The sequence below is a fragment of the Apium graveolens genome, chromosome 4 (genome assembly GCF_009905375.1).
Source record: "Apium graveolens cultivar Ventura chromosome 4, ASM990537v1, whole genome shotgun sequence".
In the NCBI taxonomy this organism is placed as follows: Eukaryota; Viridiplantae; Streptophyta; class Magnoliopsida; order Apiales; family Apiaceae; genus Apium; species Apium graveolens.
This window is the reverse complement of record NC_133650.1, coordinates 91,560,955-91,576,336: the sequence shown is the minus strand read 5'-3', so window position 1 is coordinate 91,576,336 and position 15,382 is coordinate 91,560,955. Positions and strand designations below refer to the sequence as shown.

General features: G+C 35.4%; 2 protein-coding genes across 2 annotated transcripts; one reads left to right on the top strand and one right to left on the bottom strand.

The window, feature by feature from the left end:
* The first annotated feature begins 1,636 nt into the window (after positions 1-1,636).
* LOC141718735 (retrovirus-related Pol polyprotein from transposon TNT 1-94) lies at positions 1,637-4,117 on the top strand. Its single transcript, XM_074521119.1, has 3 exons — positions 1,637-1,823; positions 1,964-2,301; positions 3,734-4,117. Exons 1-3 carry the CDS (start codon positions 1,637-1,639, stop codon positions 3,917-3,919), a joined length of 711 nt encoding a protein of 236 aa, XP_074377220.1. The 3' UTR covers positions 3,920-4,117.
* A 1,839-nt stretch (positions 4,118-5,956) lies between these two features.
* LOC141716809 (large ribosomal subunit protein uL30y-like) lies at positions 5,957-12,421 on the bottom strand. The gene is made up of 7 exons (XM_074518989.1): positions 12,400-12,421; positions 7,760-7,920; positions 7,572-7,669; positions 7,439-7,496; positions 6,632-6,711; positions 6,441-6,543; positions 5,957-6,346 (listed from the first exon to the last, which is right to left on the bottom strand). The coding sequence occupies exons 1-7, from the start codon at positions 12,419-12,421 to the stop codon at positions 6,131-6,133; spliced, it is 738 nt and encodes a 245-aa protein (XP_074375090.1). The 3' UTR covers positions 5,957-6,130.
* Between the last annotated feature and the right edge of the window lie 2,961 nt (positions 12,422-15,382).

The window sequence follows — 15,382 nt, the reverse complement described above, 5'->3', positions numbered from 1 at the left end:
ACAATGAACTTCCATGTTCAACATTTTCTTTAGGAAAATTGATTAATCAACCATCTCCTGCTAAAGTTCGACTTGAAAGTCCAACTTTTTTAGAAAGGATCTAAGGTGACATATGTGGACCTATACACCCATCATCTGGCCCATTTAGTACTTCGTGGTATTATTCGATGCCTCAACTAGATGGTCTCATGTTTGTCTTCTCTCAACTCGTAATGATGATTTTGGAAAATTTCTTGTCCAAATAATCAAATTACGAGCTCAATTCCAAGATCATTGCATTAAGTCAATTCATCTAGATAATGCCGGTGAATTCACATCAACAACCTTTATCGACTATTACATGTCTATAGGAATCTCAGTTAAACACCTAGTTCCTCATATACATACACAAAATGTGTTAGCCGAGTCCTTTATCAAAAGACTCTAACTTATTGCAAGATTGTTGTATTTGAAAGCAAAATTACTTACATCTATTTGGGGTCACATAATACTTCATACTGCTAATATTATTAGGATTAGACCAACTTCCTACAACCAACATTCTCCGCTACAACTGGTACTTGGTCAAGTTCCTAATATTTCTCACTTCAAAATTTTCGAAGTGCTATATATGTACCGATTGCTCCACCACAAAAATTGAATATGGGAGCTCAAAGAAGAGTAGGTATCTACGTTGGTTTTGATTCCACATCTATAATTAAATATCTGGAACCTCTAACCGAAGATTTATTTACCGCAAGATATGCAGATTGTCATTTTGACGAGTCTATGTTTCCTCCCTTAGGGGGAGATAAACATTCAAATAAAGTTAATCCTGACCTAATATGGAATGCATCAGGATTATATTTTCTAGATCCACGTACCGGTCAATGCGAACTTGAAGTTAAAAGAATTATCCATATGCAAAATATCGCAAACCAAATGCCTGGCGCATTTAATGATTCTAAAAATATAACTAAATCTCATATACATGCAGTAAATACTCCAACTAGAATAGATTTATCAATTCAAAAATGAGATACAAAAGAATTGGTTACAGAATCAAAGCCACGCCTAAAGCGTGGTAGACTGATCGGTGCAAAAGATGTTGCACCACGAAAAAGAAAAATAAAGAAAATTACCCCTGAAGTGGCACATGCTCCAGAAGAAGCAAATACCTCTAAAGTGGTATTATCTCCTGAAGAGATTTTAGTCCTTGAAGATATAGGATTAAACAATCATGAAATTTCAATAAATTATGTGCATGATATGAAATGATGGGATCGAAGTAAAGCCATAATCGATGATGTATTTGTGTATTCCGTAACATTGGATGTCGACATAAATTCTGATCCTGAACCATAAAGTGTGGATGAATGTCGTCGAAGAAAAGACCAGCCAAAATGAAAAGATACAATCCAAACAAAATTAAATTCATTGCGTAAAAGAGAAGTATTTGGATCTGTTGTCCAAACACCACGGTCTGAACCCTGTTGGTAATAAATGAGTATTCATAAGAAAACGAAATGAAAAGAATGAAACTATGAGATATAAAGCCTGACTTGTAGCACAAGGGTTTTCTCAAAGGTCTGACATTGATTATCAAGAGACATACTCTCCAGTGATGGATGGAATTACTTTTCATTTTATATTAGGTATGGCAACTAAAGAAAAATTGGAAACACGTCTTATGGACGTCGTTATTGCATACCTGTATGGTTCACTTGATAGTGAATTTTTTATGAAAATCCCAGAAGGGTTAAAAATAGATGAGTTCAAGAAATCTCGTCATATATACTCTATTAAACTTCAACGATCATTGCATGGACTGAAACAATCTGGTCGTATGTGGTATAACAGACTTAGTCGTTATTTACAAAAGAATGGGTATATTAGTAATCAAATTTCTCCATGTGTTTTTATTAAAATATCACAATCTGGTTTGTGATTATTGCTGTATATGAGGATGATTTAAACCTTGTAGGTTCAGCTACAGATGTTGATGAAGGTACCATATATCTAAAGACAGAGTTTGAAATGAAAGATCTTAGAAGGACAAAATATTGCCTTGGTATACAAGTTGAGCACTTGTCATCGAAAATTTCCCTCCACCAATCTACATATACAAAAAAGATTTTGAACAGATTTTACATGGATAAATATCATCCGTTGACTACTCCAATAGTGGTTAGATCTTTAGAACCTGATAAAGATCCATTTCGACAACGAGAAGAGGTTCTTGGTCCTGAAATCCCATATCTTGGAGCAATTGGTGCACTTATGTATCTTGCAAATAATACAAGACCAGAAATTGCATTTGCGGTAAATTTATTGGCTAGATTTAGCTATGCTCTGATGGACAGACATTGGAATGAGATCAAGCATATATTTCATTATCTTCGCGAAACAAATGTTTTTGGGTTATTCTTCCCGAAAAATCAACATCTTAGCTGATCGGATATGCAGATGCTATATATTTGTCAGATCCTCATTTTGGCAAATCACAAACTGGATATGTATTTACATATTGCGGTGCATTCATTTCCTGGAAATTCACGATACAAACTACAGTGACAACCTCAACAAATCACTCGGAACTCATTGCAATTTATGAAGCCAGTAGAGAATGTGTTTGGTTGCGGTCTATCACCAAGAATATTTAAGAATCATGTGGATTACCGGACATCACAAGAAGTCCTACTATCATGTTTGAGGACAACATTGCATGCATTGATCAACTCAAGGAAGGATATATCAAAGGAGACAGCACGAAACACATTTCACCAAAATTCTTCTACACTCATGAGCTTCAAAAGAATGGTGAAATTGATATACAACAAATTCGATCATGCGACAATCTTGCAGATTTATTCACGAAATCATTACCGAATTCAACATTTGGGAAGTTGCAACATAGTATTGGAATGCGACGACTTAAAGATTTGTTACAACTAAACTTCATAGAATGATTAGTTTTTCCAAGGGGAGATTGTTCTTTTTTTTTCTTCGTCAAAATTTTTATCCCACTGAATTTTTCTTTGACAAGGTTTTAATGAGGCAATTTATGATCCATAATGACAATCAAAGGGGAGTGTTATAATGTGATTGTCACACATGGTCAATATTTTGAACTTGTAATAGTAGGGTTATGAACTAGCATTTGAAATTGTATACATGCAATTAATATCTTATTCCTTACATTGCCTATAAAAGCCATGCACTTGTGAATGAAAAATACACCAGCAACAATCTTTTCTTTTGGTACATCTTGAAGTACGCGTAAATGGAGGGACTTGTATTTTGGTACGGAGAGAATATTTAATTTGCGTTTAAAATTATTCACCTACCTTACACCATTACATAACTGAAAAAAAATAACAAAAAAAAATGTAGCAACAGAAAGAGAAACTAGGAATTAACCAACATTTCACTTATCAACAAAAGAAAAAATATTTTCTTTTGTTCAAAACGTCAAAGGGACAGATGGAGTGTGAAAATATTGAATATATTATTTTGTGCCTGTAACCAGCACGTTTGATGGCTTAAGAATCATTTCATTCAGCTCTTAGTTATAAGATTAAGATGCATAGAATTAATTAAGGAGCCAAAGAAAGCAACATCTCCCACTTGGCTTACATCTAAAATTATACCCCTTGGAAGAGTTGACCTCCATTTGCTTGTTAATCATAGTGTTGTAGTTGTAAAGAAGAGTCTACATTTACGCACACAAGTGCAATTCATAGAAGCTGAGTGATCCAGAAGAAGAAGAAGAATAATGATGAACCAAAACTTAATGTCATTATTCATTGGATTGTTGGGTGCAACAATTACACTCTCTGCGTATTCACAAACCGCCATGTCTCCCACACAATGCATTGGTACGGGTCTCTTTGTTCTCATGTTTGGTCTTCTTGTTAAGGAAGGTTTCATCTCTTTTTGATTACCTACCATGTTCTCCACATTTGTTTCCCTTATTCTTCGTACACTATATATCGAATAAGGGTCCCTGACAATCGTGTGCCAGAACGTTTTGTTTTTTTTTTTAGATAACTTGCTTACAGTATGTATGTTTGTTTTGTATTGATCAAGAGATTATGTAATTTGGCATTTCTATCTATAAACATGTGAGTTTGTTTTACCGAGTAATAGGAGTTGTTTATTTAACAGATTTACCATGTCGTTAATCGGGATTAGTGATGATAATGATAAACTTAATCTCTCTCAAATCCATGTATGAATTGTCATATCCGAGGCGAAAAAGCTACTAGTATTGTTTATATAGTTAAGTTTCTTGGATGGATATTGGAGCCGGCGTTTAATTTATTATGCATAGGGTGAGATGCGAGATTGTTTGGGTGTTTATAGGATCGCTTAAAACTCAATCAATCTCGTATCCGAAACAAGCCAAGCCTCCAAATGGCAAACTAGGTATAAAATCAAAGTTAATTTTTTGGTACTATTAATTGACTATTTTTTTTGAAAGATCATATCATTAATAAACTCAACCCTCCAATTATAATAAGAAGTGGACAACAGACTAACAACCACACCACAATAAAAACAACCAGACCTAGAGAACTGAGTCCAGAACAAGGACATAACAGGCTCCATAAAAACTTGGAACTAAATCTAGAAACTGCAATGGCATCATGCCTTAGAATAGACTACATATCGCGACTGCATAAACTAGACGAACAAGACTTCTCAACTCCATAACCAGAAACACAGGCTGAAGCCTTAAAACAAATCGAACATCTGATTTACGAACTATACTTATATTCACACTCAGCGGGGGTGTCCGGGTGTACGTTTTACAATTAGTCAGCCTTCTACAATTGTGATAGAAGCAAGGTCAATTAAGGCTTTGTTCATTAACCACATTCAAGATTGTCTCTATCACCATAAAGAAAACCATGGAATTTTCAACGATAAATTTCCATATTGACCTTATGAGATGGTTGAATGTGGACGTACAATTTTCAGACTCGTGCAAATGAGATGGTTGAATGTGTATAATGTAGTTGTTCTGGCCTATTGGATGAGCATAAACAAGCAAATGAGCATTTTACGCCGATTAAAATTGAGTAAATGAGCTAATTTGTTACCGAATTTTTTCATCTGGGTACCAATTCAAAAACGGTTTCATTCAAATATTTAAACTAATACTCCCTCCGTCCTTCGGTATTCATTTTCAAGCTCTTATCAGGTATAATTACGTAACTTTTTTTAAAATATTTCTTTTTTTGAATAAAAATTTAAACAATTAATTTTTATTCAGAAGATTTTTTTAAAAAAATAATTTATATAACTATACTGAATAAGAGGTTTAACTCTATTTTAAATGTTAAGAGCGTGTTAAGACGGTGAAAATAATAATTTTTAGAATGGTTTATGACTCCTGCATTGCTCCCTAAAATGTTAACTTGAAAAGTGACGTGGCAGATCAAATAACATCTATATGCTTCATCTAATCCACCATTCTACACATTCATCAATTAAACACAAAGTTTCTGTAACATCTCTCCCTTCTCCTTCTTCAAGCAAACAAATCTTTAGTTGTTGCTCCGATCCGAATTTTGCAGTTCCGGAGAACAAAGTATAATTTTGCAGGTAATTTAATCTTGGGATTGATATTTAAACTAGGCGGCCTGCTTTTCCAGTCTTTGCATTGTAGCGGTTCGCAGGACACAAACCAAAATGTAAATAATGAGTGAACTTGTGAAAATCATTTACCATTAATTGAAGTTGCAAGACTTCAAAAAAAAATTTGAATTTGCATGCACGCTTCTTTGATATTATTTAAATTATTTAGAATTTAATGCTTTAAATTTGTCAATGGTGTTTCGTAATATGGAATTTGAATGTTTAATCTTGGATCACATCTTTCATTTTGATTTTAGATTAGTAAAGTTATAACTTTTTTCATATTCAAGTAACTAAACTAAGATGTAAAACAAGTAAACAACTAAACAAGCAATCATATAGATCCGTGATTCAACAAAACATGCATACCATAAACAATATCCAATCTCTTGAGATGATTTCCCTACCAACTGCAAAACATCACTGTAATTTCAGTCTCTTTAAAACAAGCTCATGTAACAATGTCAGAGAACAAAAAAACAGAGCAACCATATCAAAAATAATGAACCTAGCTCATCCTTCTGATAAGCTCATTGACGAAATCCTCACGATTTCCAGCATCACCGCCTTCAACGTAGTGGTTCCTCTTCTTTTTCAGACTACCTAGTGGTGCCTTAAGCTGGAATGGCCACAAGAAATTGTTTGCTTCCTTAAAGTGAGGCCCTACTGTCATAATTTCGTGGATCAAATCCTCAATACAGATGATGCCAAATTTGCCCAAAGCCTGGATAACCGCACAGACAATTCAGTTCCTAAGAATCCCCTTCATGTAGAATGTACTACAATACAAAGCAACTCTAGTAACAAAACAAACAAACCTTCTCGATAATAGAATTGTCTGTCAAGGCAATCCTCTGACCTTTAAGTTTACCATGGCCCCTTTTGTAAATCAATTCCTTAACACTTTTCAGGTTTGGGTATCTGCACAAAATTAACAAATGACTGATAAATGATTTGCAGTGTAGAGCACTTCTATATATATCTTTATGTACATGGAAATTTTACATACCCATAAGTCACATATGGCTCCACTCGGCGCAACATGTTAAGTGTGGCTTTGTTTACTTTCAAGAATATGCCATTAAATATCTGGAAATAGAACATACTGTCAAGCAAAATACAAAATAAAGAAAAATGGAACGACCAAAACGGACAAACAAATTACCACAGAAAAAAAATGAGATGGATGGTCAGCTAAACATTAAACATAAGAATCCTAATTAGATATAACCAGTTACAAGTCCATCAACCTAACAATCCCTATACTACTTACTATCGGTTACACCTTGTGATTCGGTCGTGGTTTTTTCTTAAGTTGTATTTTGTGTGAAAAAGGAAGCAGATTTACGTTTGATAAACATGGGACTACAAAACTTACGCACAAATCTACAAACATGGGACTACAAAACTTACGCACAAATCTACAAATGCTGCACAATAAAAAAATTAACAAGTACCTGACCACCACTCCAAAATATAAATCATTAGTATGTTTAAACTTCATATATTTCTGTAGCCATTTAGCCTTTAGGTAGGTAGAGCAAATGAGCCAGGATATTTTGGATACGTCAAGTTTAAAAAAACATGGAAGCAAAATTATAATGTGTAGATAGTATAACAAGACAAGTAGTCTTCTGCATGAACATACAATATAACTTGATACAACATCTAAATTTAACTTATAAATGCCAAACAATTAAAACATAATAGACAAAATAACAGTCAAAGGGATATAAATGTCATAAATTGGCGAGAAATAGTGCAACTAGTGTATTATCTTTAATTATACTTAATAACAAGGAAACGATCATGCTACCTGCCTCAGTCGAAGAAGTTGGAGGATCTTCTTAGTCTTTGGATCTATGGCATTGATACTGGAAAAGCAAAATGTTAGAACAGATAATTAAGCCCATTGTTAACATTTTGTAAATGTAATCTACATAACATACCCACGAATTCTGATAATAAACAAGAGCTTGGCCTCTGGGCTAACATAGAATCCACCCTTGAGCCGTGCCTCACGCTTCAGGCGTATCAACTTTCTTTGCTAAGAAAAACAAACAACTTATCGGGTTATTCAATGATCAAACAAGCATTACAAAGTACAAGGACAATAAAATAGCCACATTATATATACCTGTTCATCGTATTCCTTAGCATATAACTTAGCATGGTTGAAGATCAACTTCCTATTCCTAGCATTCTTCTTCTTTGTTGCTTCCACTTCTTGCTTCTTCACAAGAGCCCACTCTTCACTTCTTTTTTGCTTCTTTCGAAACAACTCGGGAACCACAGCACCTTCACCCATCTTTCTACAATACAAATATCAATATAGATTTTCTAATAACATTAGACTTCGAATAAACTAAACCCCGATCACCAGACTACATCTATACTCTTTATTAATAAGTGAAACCATATTTTATTGGAGCAAAAAAGTACCGAAGTACCAAATTTTACCACTGATGTAATACAAATTGACTTCTATCCTCTCTGAATTTTGTTTTCTATTAGTTAGTGGTGTTCATCCAAGCCTCTATTTACTTTTAATTTTAAAAATATTTTTCATCAATAATTAAGTAATATTAAATAAATTATATTGAAAAAGCTAATTATAAGATAATTAGCAAATAATATTAATTAATATTAAATTATCTAAAATAACAAATATTTGGTTAATAAGATTATTACACAATTCGTTTTACAGATATAAAACTAATATATTAAATTCCTGTAACTAATAAAGCAATGCAAGACTAGAATTATACTCAGAAATTTCATAATTATTCTTTGCAAGTATCAATTTAATATTTCATATTAATATATTAATTTTGATCATTGTTTCGCACTACAAATACTAATTCGATATTTTTAAACTGATTCGCAGAGGTTATCAACTACCTATAAAGTGAAGTGTTGTTATTCCCAGTGGACTAACAATGAGATTTACAGAAGCGGGGATGAATGTAAATCTCAAAACTTTTTCAAGTTTTGAGTAGTTTCTAAGGCTAAGTGTTTTAGTGAGCAAATGTGTGTGAATGGCTTGAAGCTAATACAGACATATATATATTCAAACACAAATGTAAAGAACACAAAGAACTTAAAAACTTTTCTGGTGGATTTGTTGTTCCACCAGAGATGTGTTATTTCAGAAAATCTTTGATTCAAATAATTAAATCACAGCTGCTTCCTAGTACAAACTAGATGATTTTCTCTCTGGATTTTTCTAAACAGCTCTGGAAAATTCACATCTAATTACTAGCTGCTACTTGGTTTATATATCACCAAGTTTACAAGTGAAGACAAAACTGTAAAATACAATTAGAAAGGCTCTTCACATGTTTCTTCTTTATTTCTCTATCCAATGCAATTTAGGTTTAGCTGTTGATCTTTGAATACTTCCTTGTTTGCACCAGAATGGAAATGCTGCATTTTCTTGATTCCTCCTAGAGGCTTCCACATTCCAGTTTGTCTCTGTCAACCCATGTGCCTCTGTCAGCTTATGAATTGTCACCATCAACTGCTAATGAACTAAGCATCCGTTGAAGCTTTCATCCGTTGATGCCTTATCCGTTGAGACTTTATCCATTAAAGCTTTATCCGTTGATGCATTATCAGTTGAAGTCTTTATCCGTTGAGGCACTTATCCGTTGATGGATATTATCCGTTGAAGCTTTATAGACATCCGTTGAAGCTTTGTTTCTTATCCGTTGAAGGTCTTCAATATCAGTTGATACTTCTTCACTTATACAAAATTACAAGGCATGAAATATTTACAATTAGCCCTCCTATTTGCATATCCACTAGTAGTCAACATGACTGATACTTTCCTACAACATCTAAGAATTACAACTTGAATCCAGAGAATGAAATGTGCTACAATACTAAACTTATTGCTAAGTAAAGCTACTCCTTCAACGGATAGCCAAGATGGTCTTATCCGTTGAGGCTATAAACACTAGATTTCTACTTAAGTGTTTTGTTTAACTTATCATCAAACTAATACACATATTCCTAACAATCTCCCCCTATTTATGTCTACTAGAACTGTAGGCATAAATTTGGGTTTAGCTTGATGACAACAAAACACTTGACAAATTTATTAACTGTAATAAAGCAGAAATTCAAAAGTGCTGCAAAAATGTGTATGCTGAGATGGAATTGAAGAATTACATTGTTTTCAAGGGTGCTCCTTTAGCCTGAGCAGATTAATTTCTTTTCCTTTGATCCCTTGTTTTTTTTCCTAGCCTCCTGTCATTCTCCTCTATTTGAAGTTAAAGTTGTCTGTAGAACTCATCTTCATCTTCTTCATTGATGTCCAACTTAGATTGCATATCCTTGAGAGTTTCATTACTGGCAATCTTGAGCTGATCTTCAAGTCTGAAAAATCTTCTGACTCCTTTGTTGTCTCTGAACTCCATCAACCAATGAGGTGATTTGTGAACTGTAATTCCTCTTTCTTGAATGAGTAATGTTCTAGGCAAGGCATTGGGCTCCCACCAAGTTTTCCTTATGTTGGAAATCTTGTTGAGAATCTCAGTCTTGGCAGTCCTGGTAAAGCCAGAATCCCTTTGTATGGCTGAGTAGACTCTAACCAAGGTAGAGTAGCCTTCATTCAGAATCCTGTAGAGAGGCCAAGTTCTTTCCCCACTTCCTTTGTATTTGAACACTAGTCTTTCTAGTAGCTGTCTGTAGGCAGTTATTCCCCTTACTTCCTCCAGCTCATCCAGATAGAGTTCAATGTCTGAAAATTCTTTTATGTCACAAATGTGAACATAATCATCCTTAGAGGCTTGAGGCTTAGGCTTAGGCTTCTGAGTGAATTTGATTGAGGTTTTAGAGGGTGTTGATTTGATTCTTCTTTTCTGCTTCTTTGATGGTGGAGAAGAGGTTAAGAAGGTGGGCAATTTGATGGTGTCCCAATCAATTGGTTCCTCCTTAGGAATGATTGTTTCACCATGAATGTTTATGAAGGGGTCAGGCACAATGGGTTCAGGAATAGAAGGTAGTGGTTTGGATTTTGATTGGGTTTCTTCAGTCTCATCTACCATCTTTCTCTTTGCATTGGCCTTCTTTCTGTTCCCTTTCTGCCATTCCTCTCTTTCCTTACTTCTTTCTTCCATATCATTATCAACCATGTCCCCCATACCTTCATCTTCACTTTTATCTTCAATTTTTTCTTTTCTTCAGCTTGACTTGGCTTTAGCTATTTTTCAAGCTTTGCTTGTGCTATTTTGTCAGCCTTTAGCTTTTTGGCTTCTTCCTTCAACCTTCTGGTTCCTTCCCTCTTGGCTATTGAGAATTTGGGATGTCCTTGCATCACATATATGCTCTTTCTCTCTCTGAAGATAATAGCCATGTTCCTCCTTACAGCCACATCCATGGTCTCTTTGTGCTTTATGATACTTCCACCCAAAACCTTGTTTTCATCAGGCTTTGGAAGAGGAAAATCCACTTCTTTCATCTGAGCAAGGCTTAGAGGATTCTTTGTAGAGTCCTTATTGGATCTGTTGTTAGGCTTGAGAACCATAGGTTTCAGATTCTTGGAAGAAGTCTCTCCAACCTTATTCCTCCTTACTGGCTTGAGCTCCATAATAATTGGTTTCACCTTTGTGCTATGCTTCACAGATTGTGATTTAGAAGTTGTAGAATCAAAAATTTGTTGCATCTTTTCATCAATTTTCCTCCTTTGCTCTTTGACTTGCAATTCAGCTGCTGCTATCTGGATTAGATCAATTCCATCAAGCTTTCCTTTGATTTGAATAGTTGGAGAAGTGGTGATGGCAGGAACTAGCACTTGAGATATTTGAACTGTTGTTGATGGCTCTCCTTCCCCTTCCCCTTTATTCTCCCCCCTTTTGTTATCATCAAGGGAGGGGTCAAGCCTTGTGCTTTTGCCAGCTGCATTAGTAGATTTGTCTGAGTTTGTTGATTCTGAAGAATGGTAACCATAGAGTCTTCAATGATCTGAACTCTGTCTTCCAACCTGGCCAGCCTCTTGTCAGCATCAGATGCTTTCCTCAGTCTCCCCAACAAATCTTGCATAGTACCATAAGGCATGACTGAATCCAACTTCTCAGCATAGTAGGATTTCAGATCAGCAATGTCCTGTTTGAATTCATCCACACTTAGATTCTGTTTGAAATGCTGCAACTGCAAGAGATGGAGAGATTTCAGATGAGCTTAAAGAATTGCCTTGGTACCAGCATCTGTACTCTCCTGAAGGGCCTTCTGAATAGTCATTACTTGCCTGACCAAAGTGACACCAAACTCTCCTGGTGTAGATGCCTTTGCCCATGCCCAATCAGGGAGATCTGGAACAGATCTTGGGCCTGCTTCTCCCCCTAAGTTCATGCTCTCATCCAAAGAATCAGAGTCATCATCATTAAAATTTACTCCAAATTCTTCAGATGGCTCACCAGCTTGAGAAGGCAGCCTGTTAACAGCAGCTTTGTCTCTAAGAAGAGATTCTGAAGTGTGTACAATGTTTAAAGTCTGTTCTGCCTCCACATTGCCCTGAGCAGCCAATAATTGATAGGCTGGAACAGGGTGAGTAAAAGTGTCTGCTTCCAAGGAAATGTTATCAATTACAGCTTTATAATGTTGCTGAAATTGTCTTTCCTTTTCTGCATCATCCACTATCATTGACTCACTAGCAATGGCTGGATCCACCCTTATAGCTTCTGTACCTGCCTTTCTCTCATTTTCTCTATTTTCTTGCATCAGGGGCTCCCCCTGGCTCACACACACCCTCACCCTCACCTTCTAAGGTGGCACTTCCCTCACTCACTTTTGCCATGCTGGAAGAAATAGCATGCATCTGATGACTCTCGACCTCTCCTTTTGCCTGGGAGCAACCCAGCCTCTCACTCAAAATATCACTCCCTTCCCTCAAACCTAAAAGTGATTGTACAGTAACCACGTCCTCTACAGTTGGAATTGTTTCTGTTATATGTGTAGAGACCATCAACGGATAGGGAGTATCCGTTGAAGTGGAAACTGATGGTATTAACGGATAACTGCTGTTAAGCTTATCCGTTAAAGAACAACCACTTGTCAACGGATGAGAGATATCCGTTGAAGAAGGAAAAGATGTAGATATAGAAAGTGACATAATTGTTGAATCTGTGTGAATTGATTTTAAGTGAGGTGACACAGATTCTTCAACTACATCTGAAAGAATTGGCTGATGATCCAACAAATCATCTAAAAGATGATGATCATCAGGTTTTGAGTGGGGCTCATCCCTGAGTTTTAATGAGAGAGAATCAGGAATTGATGTGAATATCATATCCACATCCAGAGACGGTGATGGAGAGTTTGATGATTGATGTGTTTCTATTATGAGAGAATGGGGCTGTGACTCCATATTTGCTGGAATCACATCAAGCTGAATTTGAGAAGGCAAAGATACAGGTGGATGTATCTGTGCTGTATGTGCCCCTTGTGTGGAAACTAGGGTCTTGGCCTTCTTCTTCCTTGAAAAGGCTTTGATTGGTGAATGTGTGGCTTCATTGTCCCTCCCTCTTTTGTTCTGTGTCCCTGGTTGGGGACTATTTTCAATAGTTGCACCCTTTTGGGAGGATGCAACTAGGGATGTGTTTGACTCCTTTTGAACCACCACAGTCTTTTGAGAGACTGTGGCTTGGCTGGCAGGGGTACCTGTAAGTCATATGTCATAGCCTATTTGTATATTCGAGGATTCAACTCAACTCAAATAAGAATGTAATAAGTAAATAGTGGATCTACCGTCAGAAAGATCTCGCAAAGTAATATCTGTCAAAGGATTCAGAAACAAGGTTCATCTACAGACTTGAGGAGTTAATTCACTGGAAGAAGTTCAAGAAGTTGATCATGCCTCAGTGATATAAATCAAGATCGTGGATTTAATCAAGTGACAGAGATCTCGTCAGGGTATCAATTAATTACAAGGATTTAATCTGAAGAAAATCAAAGTGTCAAAGTCAAGACATGAAGAAACGTCACGGAAGTTAGTCACTCATGAACCAGACAGTACATCGAGTGTCAACGTTGAAGTGGTGGAATTGATTCATAATTGACTGTGATTATCAGAAGATTTTCAGAAGAATGGTTGCTGCTTAAGATTAGTTTTAATTCTCTATTAATTAATTAAGTCATATAATTTAATTAAGAAAATAAATTATATCTGCAAAGATTAATTTATTGATTAATTGAATTAATTGATTAATTAATTCTGAATTAATTTTAGGAATTTTCAGAATTTAAATTGGATTAAAATCTGCATTAAATCAGCAAGACAATTGAAAATGAACTAGCATGACAATCAGGATTGTCATACCGATTGTCATGCTAGGCCATTTTCAATAGTCTCACCGAAAGTTACACTAGGAGGAGGATTGTCTTGCTAGTTCATTCTGATTGTCATGCTAGTTCATTCAGATTGTCTTGCTAGTTCAATCCATTGTCCTACCGAAAGTCTTGCCAGCTATAGGATTGTCATGCCAGTTCAATTCTATTCGGCTGTTGATTAAAAAGAAGCAGAGCAGCAGCAACTCAATAATCCACAGAAATAGAAGCCAAGAACAAACATAAAGAAAAAAGCAGCTGCCTCTGAAACATTCAATTTTTTATCTGCTTAATTCAAGATCAATTTCTAGATTGCAAAGTTAAATCCAATCAACTAGAAATCATTCTCTTGTTCTTGTGTAACAATCTAGCGGATCAAAATCCCTAGAACTTAATCTCAAATCGCGTTTAGCATTTGATTCTAATTATTGCAAAAATAGAAAAAGTTCATGTCGAATTTATTCTAGATTTGTGATAATTGATTTGAGATTAATTCCTTGTAATCGATACAGTTGTTGTAACACCTTTCAAGTTTAATAAAAGTTTTATTTAACTTGAATTTTGTTTCACATTTTTTATTCCGCATTTAATTCGATTATTCGGTACTGTTTGTATTCAACCCCCCCTTCTACAAACACATTGGGACCTAACAATTGGTATCAGAGCCTTCTGATTAACGAACAAATCAAGATCCTAGACTTTTGTGATTTTTCAACTCCTTGAATTTTTATTTATTCAAAAATTCATAATGACTTCACATAAAGTTGGAACCGTTAAAATTCCACAATTTGATAAAGAGAATTATATCATGTGGAAGAAGAAGATGCTATTATTTTTACAAGTTGCAAATCCCAAATATTCAAACTAGTTAAAGAAGGGTATAAAAACTCCGATGGTTATTGAACCGGAGGTAATAATAGATGGTGTGGTGACTACTAAAGCTAGAACCTATCCAAAAGAGCCCGAAGATTTTACTCCTGCTGAGAAGGAAGAAGCCTCCTTGGATGCCATCATTCAATTAATATTAATTGATTCCCTTGATCCCTTAATGAACAGACATGTGATGAACTGTAAAAATTCTAAACACATGTGGGAAACTATTGAGGTAATTAATGAAGGAACAGAGGAAGTTAGGGAGAACAAGTTAGAAATCCTAACCTCTGAATATGAATATTTCAAATCAAATCCAGGAGAAGGAATTACTAAAGTGTTTGAGAGGTACAATGCGTTGATCAACAACCTGAACATCAATGGAAAGTATTATTCAATCAGGGAGATCAACAAAAAGTTCCTTTTAACACTGCCAGCTCATCTTGAACATAGAATCACTGCCATTAGAGAAGCTAGAGATCTGAATGAGATTTCTTTGGACAGGCTCTATGGAGTGTTAAAAACCTATGAGTTGGAGCAGATTCAACAGAAGGAAGTCTAC

Coding starts and splice junctions, on each gene's coding strand:
- LOC141718735 (XM_074521119.1), top strand. CDS start 1,637: ATGGCAACTAAAGAAAAATTGGAAACACGTCTTATGGACGTCGTTATT. Junction 1,824..1,963: donor TGGACTGAAACAATCTGGTC/GTATGTGGTATA, acceptor TAAACCTTGTAG/GTTCAGCTACAGATGTTGAT. Junction 2,302..3,733: donor GACCAGAAATTGCATTTGCG/GTAAATTTATTG, acceptor GAAGCTGAGTGA/TCCAGAAGAAGAAGAAGAAT.
- LOC141716809 (XM_074518989.1), bottom strand. CDS start 12,421: ATGGCAAAAGTGAGTGAGGGAA. Junction 7,670..7,759: donor CTAAGGAATACGATGAACAG/GTATATATAATG, acceptor TGTTTTTCTTAG/CAAAGAAAGTTGATACGCCT. Junction 6,347..6,440: donor ACAATTCTATTATCGAGAAG/GTTTGTTTGTTT, acceptor GCGGTTATCCAG/GCTTTGGGCAAATTTGGCAT.